This window comes from Chiloscyllium punctatum, chromosome 39, assembly GCF_047496795.1.
Source record: "Chiloscyllium punctatum isolate Juve2018m chromosome 39, sChiPun1.3, whole genome shotgun sequence".
Taxonomy (NCBI): Eukaryota; Metazoa; Chordata; class Chondrichthyes; order Orectolobiformes; family Hemiscylliidae; genus Chiloscyllium; species Chiloscyllium punctatum.
The window spans coordinates 33,834,924-33,861,184 of NC_092777.1; the positions used below are offsets into that span (position 1 = coordinate 33,834,924).

Here is a 26,261-nt window from a genome sequence, read left to right on the forward strand (position 1 = left end):
TGGAGATTTAATTTGAAACCACCCCTCCATTGGACAAAAGGCTGACGGAAGCTGAGCCAATGAAAAGTCACAAATCTCCAACAAGGAAGAGGAATAACACATTCACCAAGTTCCACGCCCTCCCAGTGAATGAATGCGTTGAGTAGGAGCTGCAGAACGCGTGGTATGGCTTTTGTTCATTTTTTTAAAATACAAAACGATCTCCAAAATCAGGATTCTAAGTTAGCACTGTAAAAGTATGTCGCTGTTGCTTTAGATGTGTATTTCCATCGAAAACTGATCTTGAAACCGTTTGCGCATCATTGAAGAAGTTCCGTATACATTTGAATTATAAACGTTTTTCTTTCTTTGTTCCCAAACGTGATTTAAAACACCATTGGTTTACCGTCAACATTTACATATTTGTCTTTAAGGAAATCTTCACTGTAAATTGTGGAGTACCAGGCGTAACATAAGTTTCGTTCAATACCTCAGTTGTTGGCACACATCTCAAGTCGATGCTCTGATTTCAGACTTCTTCCTTGATACCAACAGCCCTTTCGAAATCACCAGATCGACATAATTCAGTCAGAACAGACCAGGAAAGAGACATCGCAATGAACACAGATATAACTCAACTGTTTGGTCTTTTAGAATCAAGGCCAGAGACCATAAGCGCCCCTAAGGCAGGTTGCATTCTTGGAAGTGAAATTGCACATTGATTGCCATCGTCAAACATGCAGTACCTTCAACTCAACATGTTGTTAATATTATCTTGTTTGAAACTAGTTTAAGTAATTTCATTCATCAAATTGGCTTATGACTATGTAGTGTCATAATACTGTGAATGATCCCTGGAAACCCTTAGATTTTACTGATCTGCTGTTTACCAGTAATATTTACACCATTAGTCATGTTTACACCATTGATCATTATTTCAACAGAAAACCATAAATTGCTGTTTGGTGAAAATGAAAGCCTCATGATGAACACTGTAGCCAAGAATCATTAAAAATTATAATGTATTATTCCAAGCAAGGGTGATTAGAATTAAGAACCGAATTGAGATATCTGGTATATAGGAGTATCTTGTTAGTATCTTATTAGTAATTGGTATCTTATTAGTATTCAGTACTTGTAGAATGTGATCCATGCTATAAAAGGTGCAATGTAAGTTACGAGTGCTTTGATGGGTTAGAGAAACAAAATGGTTAGAGAGATGGACATTCCTGGTTAGACATGAATTGTCAAAGAATTGTTTTGGTATGAGCTAATCATCCATTGGGAAATTTCCAAATGTTGAAAATGCAATCTTTTCCAGTCAGTTGTAATACAATTTAAAAATAATAGACTTGTCTTTGTATCTCATATTTTACATCTGAGTAAATGGAATGAGTACCAGGATGGACAGTTGAGAAAGAACATAGAGTCAAGAAGGGCAGTTCAGGGACTAAATTGCAGAGTGCACAACCTATGTGTCTGAAAACTGAGAAATAATTAGGTGGGGTTGTGATGTACTTAGGTGGGTACCACAGGATCAGAGTCAGAAGGCTGTAGAGATGACTTGGTAAAAGGATTGATAGACATTGTACGAGTAGTAAAGCAACGCTATGGTGGTAATAGTTAATGAGAGCAATAGTTTTAGACTTGGTGCATTGGGGGACAGGAAGCTAATGCAGAACAGCAAGGATAGGGATTGAGGAGCAAATTGTTATCAAATGTGATTACAGTTATTCTTATATGTAAGGCGTTTGTTTGATTTTCGGACTATTTAAATGATAAAAAGAGTTGTAACAGAGATTTGATAGAGCTGTTCAAAATCAAGACCAGTGAGCATGACATCAGTAGTAGGCAAGTTTTTGGAGTGGATCCTGAGGGACAGGATCTATATACATTTGGAAAGGCAAGGACTGATTAGGGATAGTCAACATGGCTTTGTGCATGGGAAATCACATCTCACTGACTTGATTGAGTTTTTTGAAGAAGTAATGAAGAGGAGTGATGAAGGTAGAGCAATGTAAGTTGTCTGTATGAACTTCAGTAAGGTGTTCAACAAGGTTCTGCATGATAGACTAGTTAATAAGATTAGAACACATGGAATACAGGGAGAACCAGGCAGTTGGATACAAAATTGGCTCGAAGACAAAGGATGGTGGTGAAGGGTTGCTGTTCAGACTGGAGGCCTGTGACCAGTGGTGTGCCGCAAGGATCAGTGCTGGGTCCACTGCTTTTCGTCACTTATATAAATGTTTTGGATGGGAACGTAGGAGGTATGATTAGTAAGTTTGGAGATTACACCAAAATGGGAGGTGTAGTGGATAGCGAAAGAGGTTACTTCAGAGTACAATGGGACCTTGGTCAGATGGGCCGAATGGCTGAGGAGTAGCATATGGAGTTTAATTTAAATAAATATGAAGTGCTCCATTTTGGAAGGGCAAATCAGGGTGGGACTTATACACTTAATGGTAAGGTCCTGGGGAATGTTGCTGAACAAATAAACCTTGGAGTGCAGGCTCATAGCTCCTTGAAAATGGAGTTGTAGGTGGATAGGATAGTGAAGTAGGTATTTGGTATGCTTTCCTTTATTGGTCAGTGCATTGTGTATAGGAGTTAGGAGGTCATTTTGTGGCTGTACAGTACGTTGGTTAGGCCAGTTTTGGAATCCTGTGTTCAATACTGGTCTTGCTGTTATAGGATGTTGTTAAATTTGAAAGGGTTCAGAAAAGATTTACAAGGACTTTGCCAGGGTTGGAGAGTTTGAGCTATAGGGAGAGGCTGAATAGGCTGGGGGTATTTTCCCTGGAGTGTTGATGCTGATGGGGACCTTATTGAAGTTTGTAATATCATGAGGGACAAGGACAGGGTGAATAGTCATGGTCTTTTCCCTAGGGTAGGAGAGTTCAAAACTAGAGGGCATAGGTTTGAGAGGAAAGACTTAAAATGGACCAAAGGGGCAACTTTTTCATGCAGACGGCTCTGTATGTATGGAATGAGCTATCAGAGGAAGTGATGGAGGCTGGTACATTTACAACATTGAAAAGGCATTTGGATGGGTATATAAATAGAAAGGGTTCAGAGGGATACAGTCAGTTCTGCTCTAACATGTGTTTTTTCAACATGAATTGGATTTAATGCAATTGAAGAATTTGAACTGTTATTTGTAGAATGCGAATTTTCCTTAGCTGCATTGGTTAGATTTTTTGTGTTAGATTCCAGCCACATTAGTTTAAATGGCGAGGGTATTGTGCGATTTTCTTATAATGTGAGATTGCGCAAGAATGTAAGTATTGCGTTATATCAGAACAGACTGTATAGGTCAAATGCTGACAAATGGGATGATAATTTAGAATATCTGGTCGGCATGGACAAGTTGGATGAAGGGTCTGTTTCTGTGCTGTACCTTTCTGTGTCTATGAGAGGGTTGGACAGTGGAGGGAAAGTGACTGTTCCTTTTGGTCAGAGGATTTGATGTGCTGAAGGACCTCTTCTGTACTCGTTGACTCATATGACATCAAATTGAAGTTGTTTGGCAAAAGAACCAAAGGCTACATGGGGACAAGCATCTTACTCTGAGTTTATGATCTTGAACATACTACCTGAAAGGAGTAGCAAATTTCAAAAGTGAATTAGATAAGTACATGAAGGAAAAGGTTTGCAGGGTGAGAGACATGGAATAGGAGTGGGATTAACTAGATTGCTATTATCAAGAATTGGTACAGAGTAGACTGCTGAGTGATTTCCTTATATCCTTTGGAATAATTCTCTGATTTTCTTCCATGATTCTATAATATAAGTGATTCAAACAGACTGGAACCTGCAGAGAAAGTTAGAGTATTTAGCACCTGAAACTGGGAAATAATGCAAGAGAGTCACTGCATGCAAACAAAGTCATCTTTTTTGTGTTAGATTGCAACAATTTACCATTCTCATTCTAAACAGGTAACTGGATGAATTTCTGTGTGTTATGTGTTTGGATAGATATCTTAATTTGTTGTATCTTTCATGAAATCATTTTGCTTAATAACTCGGATTTAAACTGAATGTGGTGCTGTGATGTTTGTATTATTCACTGGATGAAGAGATTGTGGAGTTCAAGTATAGTTTCAGTTACTTAAAGAAATTAACAAAAAACATAGGCAAATGTTCAAGTCAGGAATTAATGTTCTCAATATTAGCAAATGAATTCTTGGTGTACTGGTATAAGATTTCTTCATCCTTCACTAGAATGTAAGCATAAACACCTTCATTTTAAACTATCTATAGCCTCTGCAAGGCATTTTGTATAAACATGCTAAATGCCTATCTCCTAATATCACCAACATTAGCTTCTAGGCTTCAATGTTAAACAAACTAAAATTAAAACCCTCGCCAACTGAAGAAGGAAAAAAAATCTTTATTTATTCCTGGAGCTTTGACTGATGCTATAGAACATTTTGATTAATGCTACAGAACATATAGACCAAATGCAGTAGTGGTCACAATAACTGCACTCAGTTACTAAATATTACATATATTATTTATGCCCTTTATTGGTTTAATTATGCATTTATATCGATAGATAGCTGACAATGAATACTGGCAATTATTTCATTAAAAATTAAAACTCTTGACCAATTTATTTGACAATTGTATCTTTGAAGATAATTGTGCAACTTAAGATAGTAAACCTAAATTGAAGCACGTGACCATGTGGGTGACACAGTGGCACAGTGGTTAGCACTGCAGCTTCACAGCACCAGAGACCCGGCTTCGATTCTAGCCTTGGGCGACAGTCTGTGTGGAGTTTGCACGTTCTACCCATGTCTGCGTGGGTTTCCTCAGGTGCTCCGGTTTCCTCCCACAATCCAAAGATATGGAGGTTAGATGGATTGGCAGTGCTAAACTGCCCATAGCATTAGGCAGGGGAAACGTAGAGAATGTCTAGGTGGGTTACTCTTTGGAGGGTCGGTATGGACTTGCTGGCCCAAATGGCTTGTTTCTACACTGTAGGGATTCTAAGCACCAGCTGGAGCATCACATTGCATCAACTGGAACTGTAGTAATGAGAAAGCTTGTAGCTTTTCATGTGACACATTTGCTACAGGATATGCAGGAAGCGCTTGACCATTGTTGTTGGTGGAGGGCATTTGTTCTGAAGAATTAAATATATGTTCTTAGTGTGAATGGATTGTTGTAAATAAGGTGATAACATTTGATCTCTTGTGGAATGTGTGGCAGCACTTCCTTTTGACCCTGAGGACTGAAAGCTGCGCATATTCAACAGTTGGATGTTGGTTAACTGAACTTCTGATTTATATTGAAGACTCTTAACAAAACTCATACTCCATAGGAAAATAACTTGCAATTTAATAAGCTGAGTGGAATATGCACGTAATAGAACAATCTGATACATTTTCGTTATACCACAATGAGCAGATTTGAATTTATGAAGCTCAACTCTTGACTATTCTGGAATGTGAATGTCTCATTACCAATACAGGCTAGGGCTAGGAAAACACAAAGGCTGAAACTAGATAGTAAGAAAGTTGGAAGATGTTCAGATGTGTGAGTGTGAGCGAGAGGGAGAGAAAGAGAGAAAACATTCTTCTGTAAATTACATTCACTGACCTAAGGGTTCAAGGGACTGTGTGTGTGTGTGTGTGTGTGTGTGTGTGTGTGTGTGTGTGTGTGTGTGTGTGTGTGTGTGAGAGAGAGGGAGAGATAGGATGGAAGCTGTGGAAAGGTTAACTCTTTGTGGTCTGATTTGAGTGTAGAGTCAAGAGTGTGGTGTTGGAAGATCACAGCAAGTCATGCAGCATCCAAGGAGCAGGAAAATCGATGTTTCAGGCAGAAGTCCTTCATCAGGAATGAGGCTGGGAGCCTTGGGGGTGGAGAGATAAATGGGAGGGGAGTGGGCTGGGGGGAGGGTAGCTGAGAATGCAATAAGTGGATGGAGGTGGGGGTAATGGTGATAGGTCGGAAGGTAGGGTGGAGCGGACAGATGGGAAGGAAGATGGACAGATGGGACAGGTCATGAGGACGATGCTGAGCTGGAAGGTTGGAACTGGGGTAAGGTGGGGGGAGGGTAAATGAGGAAACTGGTGAAATCTGCATTGATACCATTGGATTGGAGGCGGAAGATGAGGCATTCTTCCTCCAGGTATCGGATGGTAAGGAAGTGGCAATGGAGGAGGCCCAGGACCTGCATGTCCTCGGCAGAGTGGGAGGGGGAATTGAAGTGTTTGGCCACGGGGCGGTGGGGTTGGTTGGTGCAGGTGGCCTGGATTGCATGTTTGTGTGTTGTTCCCTGGAGCTCAAGATCTGGGAATGTTATGAATTTAATTTGTATTCTGGGAATCTAAGATGATTTTGTTTTTAAAAGCATTTTGTAGAACAATGGGCATGTTAGCTGAGCAAGGTTACCTATGACCTTTTTGACATAGTTTAGATCAGTCTCTCATTATGATGTCCTGTTAAAAGGGAGCTTACCTAGTTAAGGCATTTGGCCATTTGGCCACTTGGCCTGGCTTGATCAGGTTTCCCACTTCAATGTGAATGTAGCTTAATTGGTCAAGCGTACTCAGACTTGTCAACGAGTGTCTCTTCCTCTACAAACATTTGCCATTTTATTGTTGCTTATCTGATTAAGGACATGTGTCTTTGTAATCCCAGTACCAATTTCTGGATAAAGACAGCTGGTTTGCAGCAGTAAGGAGTGTAGCCTGAGAGCTCTCTTTGGGATAAGAGCTGAAGCCGCGACTCTGTTAATGGTTTTAGAATCTTAGCTCAAGTCTGGCTTGTAGGTATCTATGCTATAGCGTAACATTGATGCCATTGGTAAATAAAGGTAATAATTTAAACAAAACTGTCTTAAGAGTTTTACATTCCAGACTGCCAAAGAGTACGGTCTCTGGGACGAACTAAGAGAGGCCATTAGGGATTCCCTGAGCTGTCTCAAATAGATACTTTAACAATAACTGGCAGAAAATAATTTCCTGAATCTTGCATGAAGCTGTACTTGTCCTATTAGGGAAAAGTAACAGAAAAGGGCATAGGCTTAGGGTGAGAGGGGAAAGATATAAAAGAGACCAAAGGACAGAGATGATGAATATGTCACTGAGGAGCTGGTGCAGGGGGCACAGATTCACAGGGTCTGTTTCTGTGCTATATGACTCTATTTGGTCCAATCACTATTTGTTGTTGCCATAGTCCCAGAGGACTATAGGACCAAACTCTCATCAGAGACAACTGGTAGTGTTTTTTACTTGAGAGTCACCACGCCCCAGGTGAAGGGAGAGGATGAGGAGGAGAATCCTTAGCCAACAAAAATTGGAGGTGTAGTGGACAGCGAAGAAGGTTCCCTCAGATTACAACAGGATCTTGACCAGATAGGCCAATGGGCTGAGAAGTGGCAGATGGAGTTTAATTCAGATAAATGTGAGGTGCTGCATTTTGGGAAAGCAAATCTTAGCTGGACTTATACACTTAATGGTAAGGTCCTAGGGAGTGTTGCTAAACAAAGAGACCTTGACGTGCAGGTTCATAACACCTTGTAATAGAGTCGCAGGTAGGTAGGATAGTGAAGAAGGCATTTGGTATGCTTTCGTTTATTGGTCAGAGTATTGAGTACAGGAGTTGGGAGGTCATGTTGCAGCTGTACAGGACATTATTTAGGCCACTGTTGGAACATTAACGTGCAATTCTGGTCTCCTTATCGGAAAGATGTTGTGAAACTTGAAAGGGTTCAGAAAAGATTTACAAGGATGTTGCCAGGGTGGAGGATTTGAGCTATAGGGAGAGGCTGAACAGGCTGGGGCTGTTTTCCCTGGAGTGTTGGAGGTTGAGGGGTGACCCTGTAGAGGTTTACAAAATTATGAGGGGCATGGATAGGATAAATAGACAAAGTCTTTTCCCTGGGGTGAGGAAGTCCAGAACTAATGGGCATAGGTTTAGGATGAGAGGGGAAAGATATAAAAGAGACCTACGGGGCAACATTTTCACACAGAGGGTGGTATGTGTATGAAATGACCTGCCAGAGGAAGTGGTGGACACTGGTACAATTGCAACATTTAAAAGGCATTTGGATGGGTATATGAATAGGAAGGGGTTGGAGGGATATGGGCCGGGTGCTGGCAGGTGAGACTAGATTGGGTTGGGATATCTGGTCGTCATGGACAGGTTGGACCGAAGGGTCTGTTCTATGCTGTACGTCTGTATGACTCTATGACCCTAAATGGATCAGTTGCATGACTGATGCATCTTTTCTTTATTGGAAGCCATCTTTTTAGAACTCCACACCCTGTTTTCTCTACTCTTATCTCCTAAGTGTGAGGAACTCTCTATTTGACAATGATGTCTATTAAAGACTTTGTTTCCATTAAAACTGAAACCATCTGATCAGCTGCCTGTGCTACTTCCCTTCCTGTCCCTCGTTCACCAGACCAAACTTTCCGCTGAAGCTCACCCCACCCTAACTGTGAGTGTGTATCTTTTGTTTTTACAAACTCCCAAAAGGCCCTCTCAAAGTTCATTTTTTCCAAGAGTCCCTATTGCTGTTATACTACTGTCCACCCAACTTCCCTTTCTGGTTCCTTGTTAACACATATTGTCAACAATTCTCTTTCAGATATTGTCCCTCACGCTTCATATCTGCTGACATCATCTCTCTCCTTGAAAGCCAGTCCTTGACCTCTCCATCCTTGCAAGTTACTGCTCAATCATCAATTTCTCTATGAAGTTCTTCAACTTGTTGTCACCTCCGAATTCTTTGCCCATCTTTCTCAGAAGTCTATATTTGAATCCTTCTTATCAGACTTCCACTCTTTCCATAGCTGCAAAGACAAATGACATCCAATGTGACTGTGATGAAGGTACACTATTGTTCCTTGCCGTTCCCCACCTGTCTGCAGCTTTTGACATAATTCATCTCACCATCCTTCTTCCAGTCCTCTCCCCTGTGACTAGTTGGGTAAGAATGGTTTTGCTTGGTTTTCTTTCTTATCAATCTAATCATATCAAGATTTTTAACCGGCATTGGTTCCTCTTCTCATTCTTACCTCGTTCCTTACTGTTTTTCATCAACATGTTGCCCCTCAATGGCATCATCTGCACGTCTTGCATTATTTTTCACATGTTTGCCAACAACACACAGCTTTACCTCAAGAGGCTGCTTGTTGATGATCAGAATTCCATCCTATTAATTACTAGGAAGTTTGAAGCTGTTGTTTTTGGTGTCCACAACAAACTCTGTTTTCAAGCTGCTGACTTTATCCCTCTTCCTGGCAACTGCCTGAGGATGAATCTGATTGTTTAGAATCTTGGTGTTAAACTTGATTCAGTGGACTAGGCAATGTCTGGGATCCTGTTCCTGGGCTTGTCCTCTTTGTCCATTTTTTTTCTTTTTCATTTTTCTTCTTCCCCTTTTTTTTTCTTAAACTTACCTGATGAAGAGAGGCTCTTCGGTGTGAAGTTGACTTCGATGGACTCCCAGCGGCAGTGGTGTCTCAGAGGCAGCGTGGCTTCAAAGTTGGTCAGTGGGCCTGTGAAGTCTGGAGTGGAACTCTCTCTTCCATGTGGAATGGCCCCTGGCAGCGGCATGGGGTGGGCTGGGAAGCCCGGAACGGGACTGTGGCAGCGGAGAAGGAAAATTGGACTGTCTTTACATTTCTTTCGATTATTTTATTCCAAGTTAATGTGAATGGCGCCTATGTATGGCGACAGTACATACTTTTCATGTCACAATACATGTGACACTAAATGATTCAATTCTATAAGAATTGGGTCTCATATTCTTGCCATCACTAAGACTGTGTAATGTCACCTCTGTAACATTGCCCAGTTCCACCTTGCTTTCTCACCTGAACCCTCAACATCAGTTCCATAGCCAAGAAAGCCCAGCTGTGTCTTTACTTACTGCACAGGCTACCGCCACCACCACCACACCCCCCCCCCAATCCTCACCACATTCTACAGAGGTTTCATTGAGAGTACCCGGAGCTGCTGCATCACTGCCTAGTTCGGGAATTGCAATGTCTCTGATTGTAAGACCCTACAACAGATAGTGAGGATAACTGAGAAGATCATCGTGGTTTCTCTTCCCTCCATTACAGACCGTATACTCCACACACAGCATCTGAAAGCTAAAAGTATTGTGGAAGACCCTACACACCCCTCACTCAAACTCTTCTCCCTCCTGGCATCTGGCAGAAGATCTGGCATTCGGTCTCTCATGGCTAGAATGTGCAACAGTTTCTTCCCACAAACCATCAGACTCCTTAACAGAGAATAACCAGACTCTTTCCCTCCTGGAACCTTTTGCACAACTTCGAATTGCTGCGAGAAAAATGTCTGGTATTTATCATTCTTCTATGACTCTGTAATTTGCGTGTTTTGCACTTCTTATGCACTTTATTCCATGTACGATTGTGTAGTTTGTGCTGTCCATGTAACACCCCCGGTACTGGAGGAAAACTGGCTTGTGTTTACTGTATGGGTATGGGTAGACATGACAAATAAAAAGCTTTTCGTTTCTCTCTCTCTGTCAAATTAGCGAGGTTAGATCTCATGGAATACAGAGAGAGCTAGCCATTTGGATACAGAACTGGCTGAAAGTTAGAAGACAGAGGGTGGTGGTGGAGGGTTGTTTTTCAGACAGGAGGCCTGTGACCAGTGGAGTGCCACAAGGATCAGTGCTGAGTCCACTACTTTTTGTCATTTACATAAATGATTTGGATGTGAGCATAAGAGGTACAGTTATAAGTGTCCAGATGACACCAAAATTGGAGGTGTAGTGGACAGCGAAGAGGGTTACCTCAGATTACAATGGGATGAGAAATGGCAGATGGACTTTAATTTAGATAAATGCAAGGTTTTGGGAAAGCAAATCTTTGCAGGACTTACACATTTACACATTTAATGGTAAGGGGAGTGTTGCTGAACAAAGAGACCTTGGAGTGCAGGTTCATAGTTCTTTGAAAGTAGAGAGACAGGTAGATAGGATAGTGAAGAAGGCATTTGGTTTGTCTTCCTTTATTGGTCAGAGCACTGAGTATAGGATCTGGGAGGTTTAGAGAACATTGGTTAGGCCACTGTTGGAGTATTGTGCGCTATTCTGGTCTCCTTCCTGTCTGAATCATGTTGTGAAACTTGAAAGGGTTCAGAAAAGATTTACAAGGATGTTGCCAGGCTTGAAGATTTGAGCTATAGGGAGAGGCTAAATAGGCTGGGGCTGTTTTTGTTGGAGTGTCGAAGGCTGAGGGGTGACCGTATAGAGGTTTATAAAACCTTGAGGGGCATGGATAGGATAAATAGACAAAGTCTTTTCCCTGGGGTAGGGGAGTCCAGAGTTAGAGGGCATAGGTTTAGAGTGAGGGGGATATAAAAGGGACCAAAGGGGCAATGTTTTCACGTAGAGGGTGATGTGTGTCGCCATGTTGACTATCCCTAATCAGTCCTTGCCTTTCCAAATACATGTACATCCTGTCCCTCAGGATTGCCTCCAACACCTTGTCCACCACTGATTTCAGGCTCACTGATGTTCCCTGGTGTTTCCTTACCACCTTTCTTAAATAATGGCACCACATTAGCAAACCTCCAGTATTCTGGCAGGAAATAGTGTAGAGACAGAAATTTAGAGAGAATGACAAAAAGCATGTTGGAGGCAAGGAGCAAGATTGTAATCAATGAAATAATACAAGAGTTGCAGAATGTTTTTGATCAGGTTGCAAGGTTGCAAGAAGGGAACCATTATTTAAACAAAAATAACTTGTGGAGACGAGCAATGTGCCAGGAGATCCATTAGTGCCTCTAGAAAGAACTATAAAGCACAATGTTTCAAACAGCAGAGAGTCAGTCTGTGCAAGAAATAAAACACGTGAATGTTAATACAGTTTGTGAATCTGATTTCAGGATGCTTTGTAATTTAGATGGAGAAATAAGGTCGAAGAGAAGCAAATTATATTAATGAATGTAAGGTTTTCTCAAAGTATAAACTTCTTTTCTTGATTGATTAATTCACTTATTAACACTAGTATATACCTCTCAGTAGCTCACTGAGCATGTATAGATCTACGTTTTTGGAGTAGAGGTGGAATGATTCTCCAATGTAATATAAACAGTTTCTATAAAAATAACATCATTTGGATGGGTAGAAAATTAATGTGAAACTACTGAGTTGAACTGGCTGCATAATTGGTAAGTACCGCAGCAGGAGATAAATTGCATTGATTTGAGAATTGATATTTTATTTTACATTTTCTATATAATCTCTTAGTACAATGTGTTTTTTTCCTCTAAGTAATTTTTTTAAAGAAAATATTGTTTTAGAACTAGACTTACTGGTATGGATGCTTTCAGAAGGTACCGAATGATGTTAAATATATGAACTGTTATGATTAGTGGCTTATTGGAAGCATACCCCAATCATTTCTCAAAATGCAAAACGTTTTGGATTATTTAATATTGCTATTGTATGAGATTTTGCATCACTTGTGGAGACCTGTAACGATTGTTGCAATTGGTGTTTGTCATATTTTCTTTCTAATTAATCACTGGACTGTGATTTTGTTTTTTTTATTGCAGGTTCATTTGAATACATCTTATAAACATTTGTCATCTATACTTCTGAGTTCTGCTTTTCGTAGGAATGGCATACATGGTTATTGATGAGCAAACAGATTCAATCCTTCATCTTAAAAGATCTCCTGGTATTAGGTCCTGGTCTGTCTTAGTTGGTAAGTCTTTGAATTAATTGTAGGCACACTCATTTCTGCTTCTTCAGAGTATGGGTTCAAGACCCACAAAGTGAATCCATGCTGTGTTATTGGGTGGTGTTGACTACGATACATTTCAACCAGAATCTGATTTTTCTCTTCTGGTGGTTTGCATAAGCGTTAAGGATTTCACGTGCTTACTCAAAGAAGGGGAGAGAGTTTTCTGGGTGTCCTGATCAACACTTCTTTCTTAATACCATTTTTTCTTAGAAAAAAATCATTTGATAATTGTCTTATTGTGGAATATTGTTGGTTCAGTGCAAGTGACATTTTCCTTTAAATATTAAACAGAATTCATTGTGGGGAATATTTTTGAGATGTTTTTCTCTAAAGTATTTATTTATATTGGGCTGTAATGAGGAAATATGAGGTGATTTAACATAAGTTACTTAAATACACCATTACCATGCTTTATAAGTTCACAACAAAAAGTAGTTAACACTGAAATTCTGTTTTCAATTCTGTAGGAATTGGTTCGATTGGTCTAGCTGCTGCTTACTATAGTACAGGTAAGAATATTCAGAGCACAATTGTTCCACATTCTTCTGATTGTTGTAGCTCCTTTTACTGATTTAAAACAAAAAGCATGTATTTTCAACAACTTGCAATTATCTCTAAACAAAAGTAAGCTAAAAAAATTAGGTCAATGCACATAAATGCTAGTAGGAATTCACACAATTATAGCTGTAAGCTTAAGCAAAATAAAAAAAGATGCAGAAATGTGAAATAAAAAAGAGTAATGAACCTAAAGCAGGAAGAAACCTGATGTTTCACAAATATAACATTTCAAAATATTGGTTTCAGGGAGTAAAGGAAGTGAACATTGGAATTCTAATGAGTTAATATTAAAACCTCTTTGGCTTTGGTGGGCAAGATCTAACTCGATTTTTTTTGCACTAATTTAAATGCAGAAAAATCTTGGAAATTCTTTTTAAGTAAGCACTCTGGCTTACCTGCTTTTCTGATATTCCTTGTGCCCAAATTGTCAAACATGACTGAGTACATGTCCAGGATGATCTCAACTCACTTGTATTTTCAAATTTGCAGTTTATTATAATCACAAAAATGGTAAACTCCATACATGCAGTGTCAAAATATTGTTGGTGGGACGAATCAATCAATCACTGCTTGAGAAGATGCAGTTTTTAAAACTTTTTTTCTCTCCTGCCACCTCCAGCTTAAGAATTATGAAGCAGTGACAGTGCTAGATTGTCTATCTCTGAATACCTTTTAAAAAAATCAGTCTATTTGGGTTTACAATTCATTATTATATAAATAGTTTACATTTGGCAAAATTAGCCACTATGGTCAGTGTACCAGTAGGGCAGGAGTTTCTGATATTGATTAGGTTTTTGAGTGAAGTGGTTTACAGATTAGATAGTTTCTATTGAGAGAAAGCAGGAAGCAGAAATAGATGGTGAGTCTCTCTGGACTAATATTGGAATCTCCAAATGGTGGCAGAACAGTATAAATGGGACAGGACTCCTGTAAAGAATACTGGCCTAAACTTGATAACGTTATCTCAAGAAAAAACACAGATCTGCACCTAGACGTGAGGTTTCATGAATGAAAATATATTAATATGAGTTGCAACTGGCATACTAAATTGTGAAATCAAGGCAATCAGGGTGCTATGACTGAACTTTTGACTGATTTGTTCTTATAAGTGTGGGGTAGTTATGAGTGAATTAATCATACTTGTGTACTTATTGTTTTCAGACAGTTGGGGATGGAAGTTATTCTATGTTGTGGGCTGTTTATTTGTGGCTGTTCAAAACTTGGAAGACTGGGAGGTAGGCAAGTAGCTATCTACATAAAATTTGCTTTCAGTAGTAGTGATATTACAATGGCATGAATCCGTGTTAATAAATGATTTGTTTGGCTACTTATGAATTATGGAATGTGATTAAGTGTTTTATACTCATTTAAAAATGTTTCAAGAAAAGCTGCACTGTAGAAGTCTAACATGGTGTTAAACTCACTTCCCAACTTTTGAGGTGTCCATCAAGCTTGTTCCCGCTTCCTCAAGTTGTGGGCTTAATGACAGCTACTGTGCTGGCAGTCAGTCCATTGGATTCAAATGCATTGAGCTGTTCCAAGTTACTGTCCAAGAATTGTTACTGGAAAATCTTAACTCCACCATCTCTTTAACCAGTTTATGGGGGTACACTGCTGTATTGCTGGCCTAGTAATCCAGAAATCTAGATTGATAGGAGTTTGAATTCTACATCGCTTTAAAAACTGAATTCGGTTGAAATACAGCTGGGATGTTGTGGGGAAAAGAAAAGTGGTTCACTAATTGTCTTCATGGAAGGAAACCTGTCCTTATCCATTCTACTCTTTATGTAATTACAGCCCCAGAACAACATAATTCTCTGGTAATTGTGTTCTAAAGTGACCTAACCAGTCTGAGTTCAGTAGTCCATCTTCTCAGTAGCCAGGGACGGAGGAGTAGTACTGACCTTGTCAGTGATCCCCAAATGCTGAGAACTATTAGAAAATCTCAGAATGTATTATGGAAGAGAAACTCTGCTGGCCAGAATCTTTCTCTAGAACAATCCTTAAATTTAAAAGCTTGGAGTGTTGTGTTCATTAAACATCATGTTAACTGAATTAAAGAATGGCAGAGTGGCATAGTGGGTAGCACTGCTGCCTCACAGCGCCAGGGATGCGAGTTCGATTCCATCCTTGGCTGACTGTGCAAACTCCACACTGACATTCTCCTAGTTTCTGCGTGGGTTTCCTCCCACAGTCCAAAATGTGGAAGGTTGGGTGGATTGGTCATGCTAAATTGGCCATCATGTCCAGGGAATGTTCCATGGGAAATAGTGGGATTGGGTAGCGGGGTCGATCTGGGTGTGATGCTCTTCAGAGGGACGGTTCGACTCGATGGGCTGATTGGCCTGCATCCACATTGTGCAGATACTATGAATTCCACAGGAGGAAGATGTTCGTGTAGAGATTATTGACACATTTATAAGGCCAAACAACCTTAATGTGATTTCAAGTTTTTAAGCCTTTGTAAATCTGCCTCTTTGAGTAATGTTGGTCAATGTTTGACTCCTACCAGCCCTCAACTGAGTTTCTGTCTGCCAACTTAACATTTGGCAGTAGATGGGAGATGTTGAAATCTTCTTTAGTAATGGCAAAAAACAACAAATAAACAGGAAAAGCTTGAATGCTTTTACAGTTCCTGATTATGTGTACTAACAATATATTAAAATAACCCACAAAAGCTTAATAAAGAAAACTTAAACTCTGGGCAAAGCTTTATAAACCTTGATATATGAAATGAGAATTACAGATTAGCATGTTGTGAAACACTTATTTATTGGTAGGAACAAGAAGTATAAACTGAAATGTTATGTATTTTCATTCATTTTAAAGGTAGTTTTTCTGTTTTTTAGGAAGTTAGATTTGACAAGAATAAAGGGAATGCAGTTCTGAAAAATTTTAATCTTTATACAAGGATATTAACCATGTGGAGTAAAAGTCCAGAACAAGGTAAAGTGTAAATTTGTATTTCCTGCTTCACAAAATCATTCAGGTTGACTTTGGGGTGCCATGGTAAGCATGATGGGAGAAAGCTTAAACCAAAGCATACTGTTTGCAATGGATAACTATTTTTAGTACCAAATAGAAATCAATTTTTAATTCCTCCTAAATTGACACTATCACATGGTTTGGCTGAGATCAACAAATCAACATTTTCAAACTCACACTATCACTCAGATTAGGATTAAGGTTAAAGCGAAGATTTGACCTTTAATGAAAAGGTGAGCTTCCTAACATGAACCTTCGTGTGTGGAAAACTAATCTCATTCCCACCTGGATAGATGATCACTTGATAGCATGAGAGACGTGGTGCTGAACTTTGTTATTATATACTTGTCAGGATAAATGCAAGAATGCCAAGTTTCAAATGGTGACAACAATTTATGCTACAGGAGAAAAGGGTGATGATTGATTGGCAAATTGACTCAGATTTATGGTGTTTTCCGATGGGAAAGAAACAAGGGGCTACAGGGTCACTAAGCTCCAGAGTAATTTATAAAGAAAGGTGTAGGCTTGAAAATATTATTTTCATAGCAGAGAATAGGGACCTGTGTATGAATTCAGGTTGCCTCTCGCAAGTGTAAATGATTGGCAACATTAGCTTGACCGATTATCATAAATTCATTGTTAATGTAGCTATTAACACACTTGGGACTGTTCAACAAGTGCTGCCCAATCACAGAGTCCTACCTAACATTCAGGCAATGCATGGGTTCCAGGTTTCATTCTGGAGATTGTTCACAAACTGATTTGCACGGATGTCAGATCACAATGCAGGACAATATAAAGGTGCAATTCAAAGTGCATGAAATGTTCATATTGTCTGATCTTTTAAGTTACACCCCTGAATGAGATCATGTTCATAAATACAAGTGATCATAAGGTGGAGGCTCATAAATTGGGTACCATAAGACCATAAGACCATAAGACATAGGAGTGGAAGTAATGCCATTCGGCCCATCGAGTCCACTCTGCCATTCAATCATGGCTGATGGGCATTTCAACTCCACTTACTTGCATTCTCCCCGTAGCCCTTAATTCCTTGTGACATCAAGAATTTATCAATTTCTGCCTTGAAGACATTTAGCGTCCCAACTCTCCACTGCACTCTGCGGCACTGAATTCCACAGGCTCACCACTCTCTGGCTGAAGAAATGTCTCCGCATTTCTGTTCTGAATTTACCCCCTCTAATTCTAAGGCTGTGTCAACGGGTCCTAGTCTCCTCACCTAACGGAAACAATTTCCTAACGTCCATGTATTATCTTGTAAGTTTCTATTAGCTCTCCCCATAATCTTCTAAACTCCAATGAATACAATCCCAGGATCCTCAGCCGTTCCTCGTATGTTAGACCTATCACTCCAGGGATCATCCGTGTGAATCTCCGCTGGACACGCTCCAGTGCCAGTATGTCCTTCCTAAGGTGTGGGGACCAAAACTGGACACAGTACTCCAAATGGGGCCTAACCAGAGCTTTATAAAGTCTCAGTAGCACAACGGTGCTTTTATATTCCAACCCTCTTGAGATAATTGACAACATTGCATTCGCTTTCTTAATCACGGACTCAACCTGCATGTTTACCTTTAGAGAATCCTCGACTAGTACTTCCAGATCCCTTTGTACTTTGGATTTATGAATTTTCTCACCATTTAGAAAGTAGTCCATGCTTGTATTCTTTTTTCCAAAGTGCAAGACCTCGCATTTGCTCACATTGAATTCCATTAGCCATTTCCTGGACCACTCTCTCAAACTCTCTAGATCCTTCTGCAGCCTCCCCACTTTCTTAGTACTACCTGCCTGTCCACCTACCTTCGTATCATCGGCAAACTTCGCTAGAATGCCCCCAGTCCCTTCATCCAGATCATTAATATATAACGTGAACAGCTGCGGACCCAACACTGAACCCTGCGGGACACCGCTTGTCACTGGCTGCCATTCCAAAAAAGAACCTTTTATCCCAACTCTCTGCCTTCTGTCAGACAGCCAATCCTCAATCCATCCCAGTAGCTCACCTCGAATACCATGGGTCCTCACCTTGCTCAGCAGCCTCCCGTGTGGCACCTTATCAAAGGCCTTTTGGAAATCTAGATAGACCACATCCACTGGGTTTCCCTGGTCTAACCTACTTGTCACCTCTTCAAAGAATTCCAATAGGTTTGTTAGGCACGACCTCCCCTTACTAAATCCATTTTGACTTGTTCTAATCTGACCCTGCTCTTCCAAGAATTTAGAAACCTCATCCTCAATGATGGATTCTAGAATTTTACCAACAACCGAAGTTAGGCTAATTGGCCTATAATTTTCTATCTTTTGTCTTGAACAAGGGGATTACAACAGCGATCTTCCAATCATCCCGGACTTTCCCTGACTCCAGTGACTTTTGAAAGATCTCAACCAACACCTCCGTTATTTCCTCAGCCACCTCCCTCAGAACTCTAGGATGTAGCCCATCGGGGCTAGGAGATTTATCAATTTTAAGACCTTTTAGCTTTTCTAGCACTTTCTCTTTTGTAATGGCAACCATACTCAACTCAGCCCCCTGACTTCCTTTAATTGTTGGGATATTACTCATGTCTTCCACTGTGAACATTGATGCAAAGTACTTATTAAGTTCTCCAGCTATTTCCTTATCTCCCATCACTAAGCTTCCAGCATCAGTTTGAAGTGGCCAATGTCTACTTTTGCCTGTCGTTTGTTTCTTATGTATTGAAAGAAACTTTTGCTATCATTTCTAATATTACTGGCTAGCCTACCTTCATATTTGATCCTCTCCTTCCTTATTTCTCTCTTTCTTATCCTCTGTTTGTTTTTGTAGCCTTTCCAATCTTCTGATTTTCCCACTGCTTGTGGCCACTTTATAGGATCTCTCTTTTTCTTTAATACATTTCCTGACTTCCTTTGTCAGCCATGGCTGTCTAATCCCTCCCTGGATAATCTTTCTTTTCTTGGGGATGAACTTCTGTACAGTGTCCTCAATTATACCCACAAACTCCTGCTATTTTTGCTCTACTGTCTTCCCGGTTAGCCTCTGCTTCCAGTCTATTTTAGTCAGTTCCTCTCTCATGCCTTCATAATTACCTTTATTTAACTGTAACACCATTACATCCGATTTTGCCTTCTCTCTTTCAAACTGCAGACTGAACTCTACCATATTATGATCGCTGCTTCCTAAGTGTTCCCTTACTTTAAGATTTTTTATAAAGTCTGGTTCATTACATAGCACTAGGCCCAGAATAGCCTGCTCCCTTGTGGGCTCCATGACAAGCTGTTCCAAAAAGCCATCCTGTAAGCATTCCATGAATTCCCTTTCTTTGGATCCACTGGCAACATTATTTACCCAGTCCACCTGCATATTGAAGTCTCCCATGATCACCGTGACCTTGCCTTTCTGACATGCCTTCTCTATTTCCCGGTACATGTTGCGCCCCTGGTCCTGACCACTGTTAGGATGTCTGTACATAACTCCCATTATGTTTTTTTTTGCCTTTGTGGTTCCTCAATTCCACTCACACAGACTCCACATCATTCGACTCCACGTCATTCAGTGCCATAGATTTAATTTTGTTCTTCACTAACAAGGCAACCCCGCCCCCTCTGCCCACCTCCCTGTCTTTTTGATAAATTGAAAATCTTTGGATGTTTAACTGCCAGTCCTGACCCCCCTGTAACCACGTCTTTGTGATGCCTACCACATCATAATCATTCACGATGATCTGTGCCATTAGTTCATCTGCTTTGTTACGAATGCTATGAGCATTCAGGTAAAGTGCCTTAATGCTAACTTTCTTATCATTAGAGATATTGGAAGTCATAAGATGTCCTAAGTTATCGTTCCTTTTGGCTGCATTCCCAATCTGCCTTAAGTTTAGATTCACCTGCACACATGCAATCCTGCTGCTTATCTTTCCATTTAACTCCATACTCCCTGTCGCTTTCACTTTCCCTTCCCCCCAACTCAGAAGTTTAAAGTCCTACTGACCACCCTATTTATCCTCTTTGCTAGAACATTGGTACCTGATCGATTCAGGTGGAGACCGTCCCAACGGTACAGATCCCTCCGGTTCCAAAACTGATGCCAATGCCCCATGAAATGGAATCCCTCTTTCCCACACCAATCCCTTAGCCATGTGTTTACTTCCCTAATTTTCTTATCCTTATGCCAATTGGCACGTGGCTCAGGCAGTAATCCGGAGATTATGATCCTTGAGGACCTGTACTTCAATTTCCTTCCTAGTGCTTGATAATCCCCAAACAGGTCCTCCACCCTAGCTTTGCCTATGTTGTTAGTCCCAACGTGGACCACAACAACTGGATCCTCCCCCTCCCGCTCCAATATCCTTTTAAGTTGGTTGGAGATGTCCCGCACCCTGGCACTGGGCAGGCAACACACCATGCGGGACTGCCGATCCAGCTTGCAAAGGATACTATCTGTCCCCCTGATTATAGAATCCCCTATAACAACTACTTGTCATTTTGCTCCCCCCCCCCCGCTCCCGTCTTGAATGGCCTTCTGCACACCATGGTGCCGTTGCCAGCTGGCTCATCCGTACAGGGAGCAAGAATCTCATACCTGTACACCCTGTAGCTATTTTGTTTTGGGTTTTGCCAAGCTAGCTAGTTGAGTATGGTCTGTGCACTACCTGTATAAACAACCGAAAAAACATGCCATATTCATTCAATCAATCAGTCATTGGGAAGAACAGCATATCTGCTGGCTTTGCACTGCTTCTGAACTTCAGGCATAACATCACTCAGTTTTGTGGTAGGCAGTACATCTTTTAGACTGATAGCATCCTCTTAGTGGAAAATATCCCTGTGTATCTGTTGCACATTGACATTGTGAAATGGCTTCCTTAACCTTTTTGTTCCCATTTTTGAGGTTCTTCGCCTTTCCAGTGTAACCATCGCCACTCTATGTATTTTTCAGATCTGAAAGTGGCAGTCTTTGGTCCATTCGAGAACTTGCATTAGACACAAGGGAAGGCAATGCAGTGCTAGTGTGATTGGACTAATAATCTAAAACCCGAAGCTACAATATTTTGGAGACATTGACTCAAATCCATCATCGTGAATAGTGAAATTTGAATTTGACAAAAATCTAGAATTAAAAAAAGCTGGTTTAAAGACAATGAAATACCTACTTGCTGATTGTCATACAGGCCTATCTGTATCACTAATATCCTGTAGAGAATGAAATTTGCTGTCCTTACTTGGTCTGGCCTACATGTGACTCCAGACTCGGAGCAAGGTGTTTGGCTCTTACTTGTCCTTTGAAATGGCCTAGCGAGCCAATAAATTCCACAACAATTAGTGATGGGCTGGCCTAGCCAATGATAAACACACCTCATGAATAAAAAAAAACTGAATAATGATGTGATTAGGTTTGCCACAGTCTTGCAGAACAGCTTTCACATGTTCTATTTCTCCATTACGGCTTCTACATCTTCAAGTATAGAGTTGTGCTACCATTCTTCTCTTCTTGTTAAGATGTGTTCATTGCAATGTTGATTTGATGATCTTGTGTAATACTTGTTCTGCTCATTGCATTCGAGTGACTGTGTGTTCCATTTATAGTGGTGGCACAGCTTCAGCATATTCGTGCCGTTACTGTAGATGAGGAGAGAGTCCGCTATTTGGGAAAAGGATACCTTGTGGTACTGCGGTTTGCGACTGGGTTTTCACACCCAATTACTCAAAGTGCTGTGTTAAGTAATCGAAGGTAAGTAATTAAATTTTTAACTATCTTGATAAGGTTTGTTTTCTTTTATGTATGTTAACCTGATTTATAATAACTTTCTGGAGTTGTAGAATTACTGTACTGTTTGTATTTTACTTAATGTTATGGAAATTAATCAACAAATTCATTTCATGGATAAATTGTTACTGCTTAATTGCATTTTTGTTTTTCCAACACCAGCATGTCCAATGGTACAACTGACAAACATAGTCCACTGAGGCTAATTAAATAAATTGCATGTCTTTTAAAATCTGACAAAATGAAGATTGTGATACAACTCTATTTGGTTTGGTTTTATATAAAAATAAAGTAAATCACCATGTGAGGGAGGAAAGGAGAGAAGGATATGCTAAGGGAGTTAACTTAAGAGGAGTGAAGTGAACAACCATAAACCAGGGTGCAGACCAGATAGATGGTATATTGCCTCACCTATAGTGTCTATATATCTGTTGTATCAATGTTGTCAGATCTGCTCTTTCTAGCAGTTTCTGATTTTGCTTTCTGATTTCCAGCATCCACAGTTCTTTTGGTTATTTTTTAAAAAACATTGCTCATTGGTTTTGACTGCAAACTGTGACAAAAAATATCAGCCAATTAGGGGGCTGCAGGGAAGGTAAATTTTCCTGTTAAATACGTACCTCGAGAATAGGCAAAGCGAAAGAGCAACAGGAATGGGCGCAGACACAGGGACTGGTGGGTAAGTGAACTGATATATTCAGGCTATGGCTAAACCTGAGACACTACACTGTCCTCTAATCAAATTCAACCTGTGTAGAGGGTTGGTAAGGTCAGTTTTTTTTCAATCTCACTTGGTAATTTTGCGCAGAGGGGATGGAGGCAGTTGCATGCTCTTCTTGCAGGATGTGGGCGGTAAGGGTCACCACTGGTATCCCTGCTGACTTCACCTGTGAGAAGTGCACCCAACTCCAGCTCCTCACAGACTGCATTAGGGAACTGGAGCTGGATGAACTTCAGATCATTCGGGAGGCTGGGAGTAATTATAGGGAGGTAGTCACACTTAAGTTACAGGACAAAGGTAGGTAGGTGACCGTTTGGAGAGGGAAAGGGAATAGGCAGACAATGCAGGGAGCCCTTGTGGCTGTTACCCTCAAAAAGAAGTTGTTAGGGAGGGGTCCTACCAAGGGAAAGCCACAGTGGCCAGGTTTCTGGCACTGAGACTGGGTCTGTGGCTCAGAAGGGGAGGGAGAATAGGAGAGCGATAGTGATAGGAGGCTCAATGGTGAGAGGAGCAGACAGGAGATTCTATGTTCGCGAATGAGACTCCTGGGCGGTATGTTGCCTCCTGGGTGCCAGAGTCATGGATCGAGTCTACAGGATTCTTAAGGGGGAGGGAGAGCAACCAGAAGTCATGGTATACGTTGGTAACATAGATGAGGAATGGGTTGAGGATCTGAAAAGTGAATATAGGGAGTTAGGTTGGAAGCTAAAAGGCAGGACGAGCAGAATAGTAATCTCAGGATTGCTACTGGTTCTATGGGGTAGTGAGGCTAGGAACAGGGAGTGAGTGCAGATGAACACATGGCTGCAAGGCTGGTGTCGAAGGGACGGCTTCAGATATGTGGATCATTGGGATACCTTCTGGGGAAAGGACGAGTTGCACCTGAACTAGAGGGGGCACCACTATCCTGGGTGGGAGGTTTGCTCGAGCTCTTTGGGAGGGTTTAAACTAGATGGCAGGGGTGTGGGAAGCGGAGCTACAGATCAGATGATGGAATAGGTAGTGAAAAGCCAGATACAGCGTGCTCAGAGTCTGAGGAGGGATAGACAGTTGATAGGGCAAAGTACAGTCAGTGTGATGGGTTGAAGGGTGTCTATTTTAACGCAAGGAATGTCAGGAATAGGGGTGATGAACTTAGACCATGGATCAGTCCTTGGAACTATGACATTGTGGCCATTATGGAGACTTGGATGTCACAGCGGCAGGAACAGTTGTTGGATGTTCCAGGGTTTAGATTTTTTTTTAGATTAGATTAGATTACTTATAATCTTCGGCCCAACAAGTCCACACCGAACCTCTGAAGAGCAACCCACCAGACCCATTCTCCTACATTTACCCCTTCACCTAACACCACGGGCAATTTAGCATGGCCAATTCACCTAACTTGCACATCTTTGGACTGTGGGAGGAAACCGGAGCACCCGGAGGAAACCCAAGCAGACACTGGCAGAACGTGCAAACTCCACACAGACAGTTGCCTGAGGTGGGAATTGAACCCAGGTCTCTGGCACTGTGAGGCAGCAGTGCTAACCACTGTGCCACCGTGCCGCTCACTTATTGGGGATGGGGGAGGTAAGAGGTGGAGGAGTAGTATTGTTAATTAGTGAGTGCGTCACAGCTGCAGAAAGGGAGGTTGTCGAGCAGGGTTTGTCTACAGAGTTAGTATGGGTGGAGGTCAGAAACAGGAAGGGAGCAATCACTTTATTGGGAGTTTTCTATAGACTCTCCAGTAGCAACAGAGACCCTGAGGAGCCATTTGGGAGGCAGATTTTGGAAAGGTGCAGAAGTAACAGGGTTGTTGTCATGGGTGACTTTAAATCTTCCTAATATTGATTGGAACCTCCTTACTTCAAATAGTTTGGATGGAGCAGTTTTCATCAGATGTGCCCAGGAAGGATTCCTGACTCAAATGTAGATCGGCTGACTAGAGGGGAGGCCGTATTGGATTTGGTGCTCGGCAATGATCCAGAGCAGGTGTTAGAAATCTCAGTGGGAGAGCATTTTGATGATAGTGATCACAACTCCCTGACCATTACTACAGTCATGGAGAGAGATAGGAGCAGATGGTATGGGGGGACGGTGTGGAATTACAATGCTATTAGGCAGGAACTGGGGTGCCTCAATTGGGAACAGATGTTCACAGGGAAATGCACAACAGAAATGTGGAGGTTGTTTAGGGAACACTTGCTGATACTGCTGGATAGGTTTGTCCCACTGAGGCAAGGAAGGGATGGTAAGTTGAAAGAACTGTGGGTGACAAGTGATGTGGAACATCTGGTCAAAGAGGAATAAGGAAGCTTATTTAAGGTTGAGGAGGCAAGGATCATACAGGGCTTTAGAGGTTACAAGGTAGCCAGGTAAGAACTGAAAAATAGACTTAGGAGAGCTAGAAGGGGGCAAAGAACAAAGAACCTTACTGCATAGGAACAGGCCCTTCGGCCTTCCAAGCCTGCGCCGAACCAAATCCTCTATCTAAACCTGCAGCCTATTTTCTAAGGTTTGTGTCTCTTTGTTCCCTGCCCATTCATGTATCTGTGTAGATACATCTTAAATGACATCAGCGTTCTCACCCCCACCACCTCTGCTGGCAACGCCTTCCAGGCACCCTCTGTGTGAAGAACTTTCCCTGTATATCTCCCCTAAACTTTTCCCCTCTTACTTTGAACTCATGACCCCTAGTAATTGAGTTCCACACTCTGAGAAAAAGTTTCTTGCAATCCACCCTGTTTATACCTCCCATGATTTTGTAGGTACCAATCAGGTATCCCCCTCAATCGCCTTCTTTCCAATGAAAAAAATCCTAATCTATTCAACCTCTCCTCATTGCTGGCACCCTCCATACCAGGCAACATCCTGGTGAACCTCCTTTGCACCCTGTCTAAAGCATCCACATCCTTTTGGTAATGCGGCGACCAGAAGTGTACATTGTATTCTAAATGTGGTCGAACCAAAGTCCTATACAACTGTAACATGACCTGCCAACTCTTATACTCAATACCTCATCCGATGAAGGAAAGCATGCAGTATGCCTTCTTGATCACTCTACTGACCTGCATTGCAACCTTCAGAGAACAATGGGCCTGAACAGCCAGATCTCTCTGTATATCAATTTTCCCCAGGACTTTACCATTTACAGTATAGTTTGCTCTTGAATTGCATCACCCCGCATTTGTCAGGATTGAATTCCATCTGCCATTTCTCTGCCCAACTCTCCAATCTATCTGTATTCTGCTGTACTCTCTGACAGTCCCCTTCACTATCTGCTACTCCAACAATCGTAGTGTCATCTGCAAACTTGCTAATGAGGCAACCTACACTTTCCTCCAAATCATTTATGTATATCACAAACAACAGTGGTCCCAGCACAAATCCCTGTGGGACACCATTGGTTACAGGTCTCCATTTTGAGAAGCTCCCTTCCACTACTAGTCTCTGTCTTCTGTTGCCCAACCAGTTCTCTATCCACCTAGGCAGAACACCCTGGACCCCATGCAATTTCACC

The 26,261-nt window shown here is 41.3% G+C and overlaps 1 protein-coding gene across 1 annotated transcript in view; it reads left to right on the forward strand.

The window, feature by feature from the left end:
- Nucleotides 1–31: 31 nt before the first annotated feature.
- cybc1 (cytochrome b-245 chaperone 1) overlaps nucleotides 32–26,261 on the forward strand; it is a 31,134-nt gene continuing 4,904 nt past the window's right edge. Inside the window, exons 1-6 of the mRNA XM_072558437.1 lie at nucleotides 32–163; nucleotides 12,538–12,689; nucleotides 13,196–13,237; nucleotides 14,448–14,521; nucleotides 16,136–16,232; nucleotides 21,858–22,002. Coding sequence (XP_072414538.1) covers nucleotides 12,602–12,689; nucleotides 13,196–13,237; nucleotides 14,448–14,521; nucleotides 16,136–16,232; nucleotides 21,858–22,002 — 446 coding nt within the window. The 5' untranslated portion in view covers nucleotides 32–163; nucleotides 12,538–12,601. The remainder of the gene's footprint in view (nucleotides 164–12,537; nucleotides 12,690–13,195; nucleotides 13,238–14,447; nucleotides 14,522–16,135; nucleotides 16,233–21,857; nucleotides 22,003–26,261) is intronic.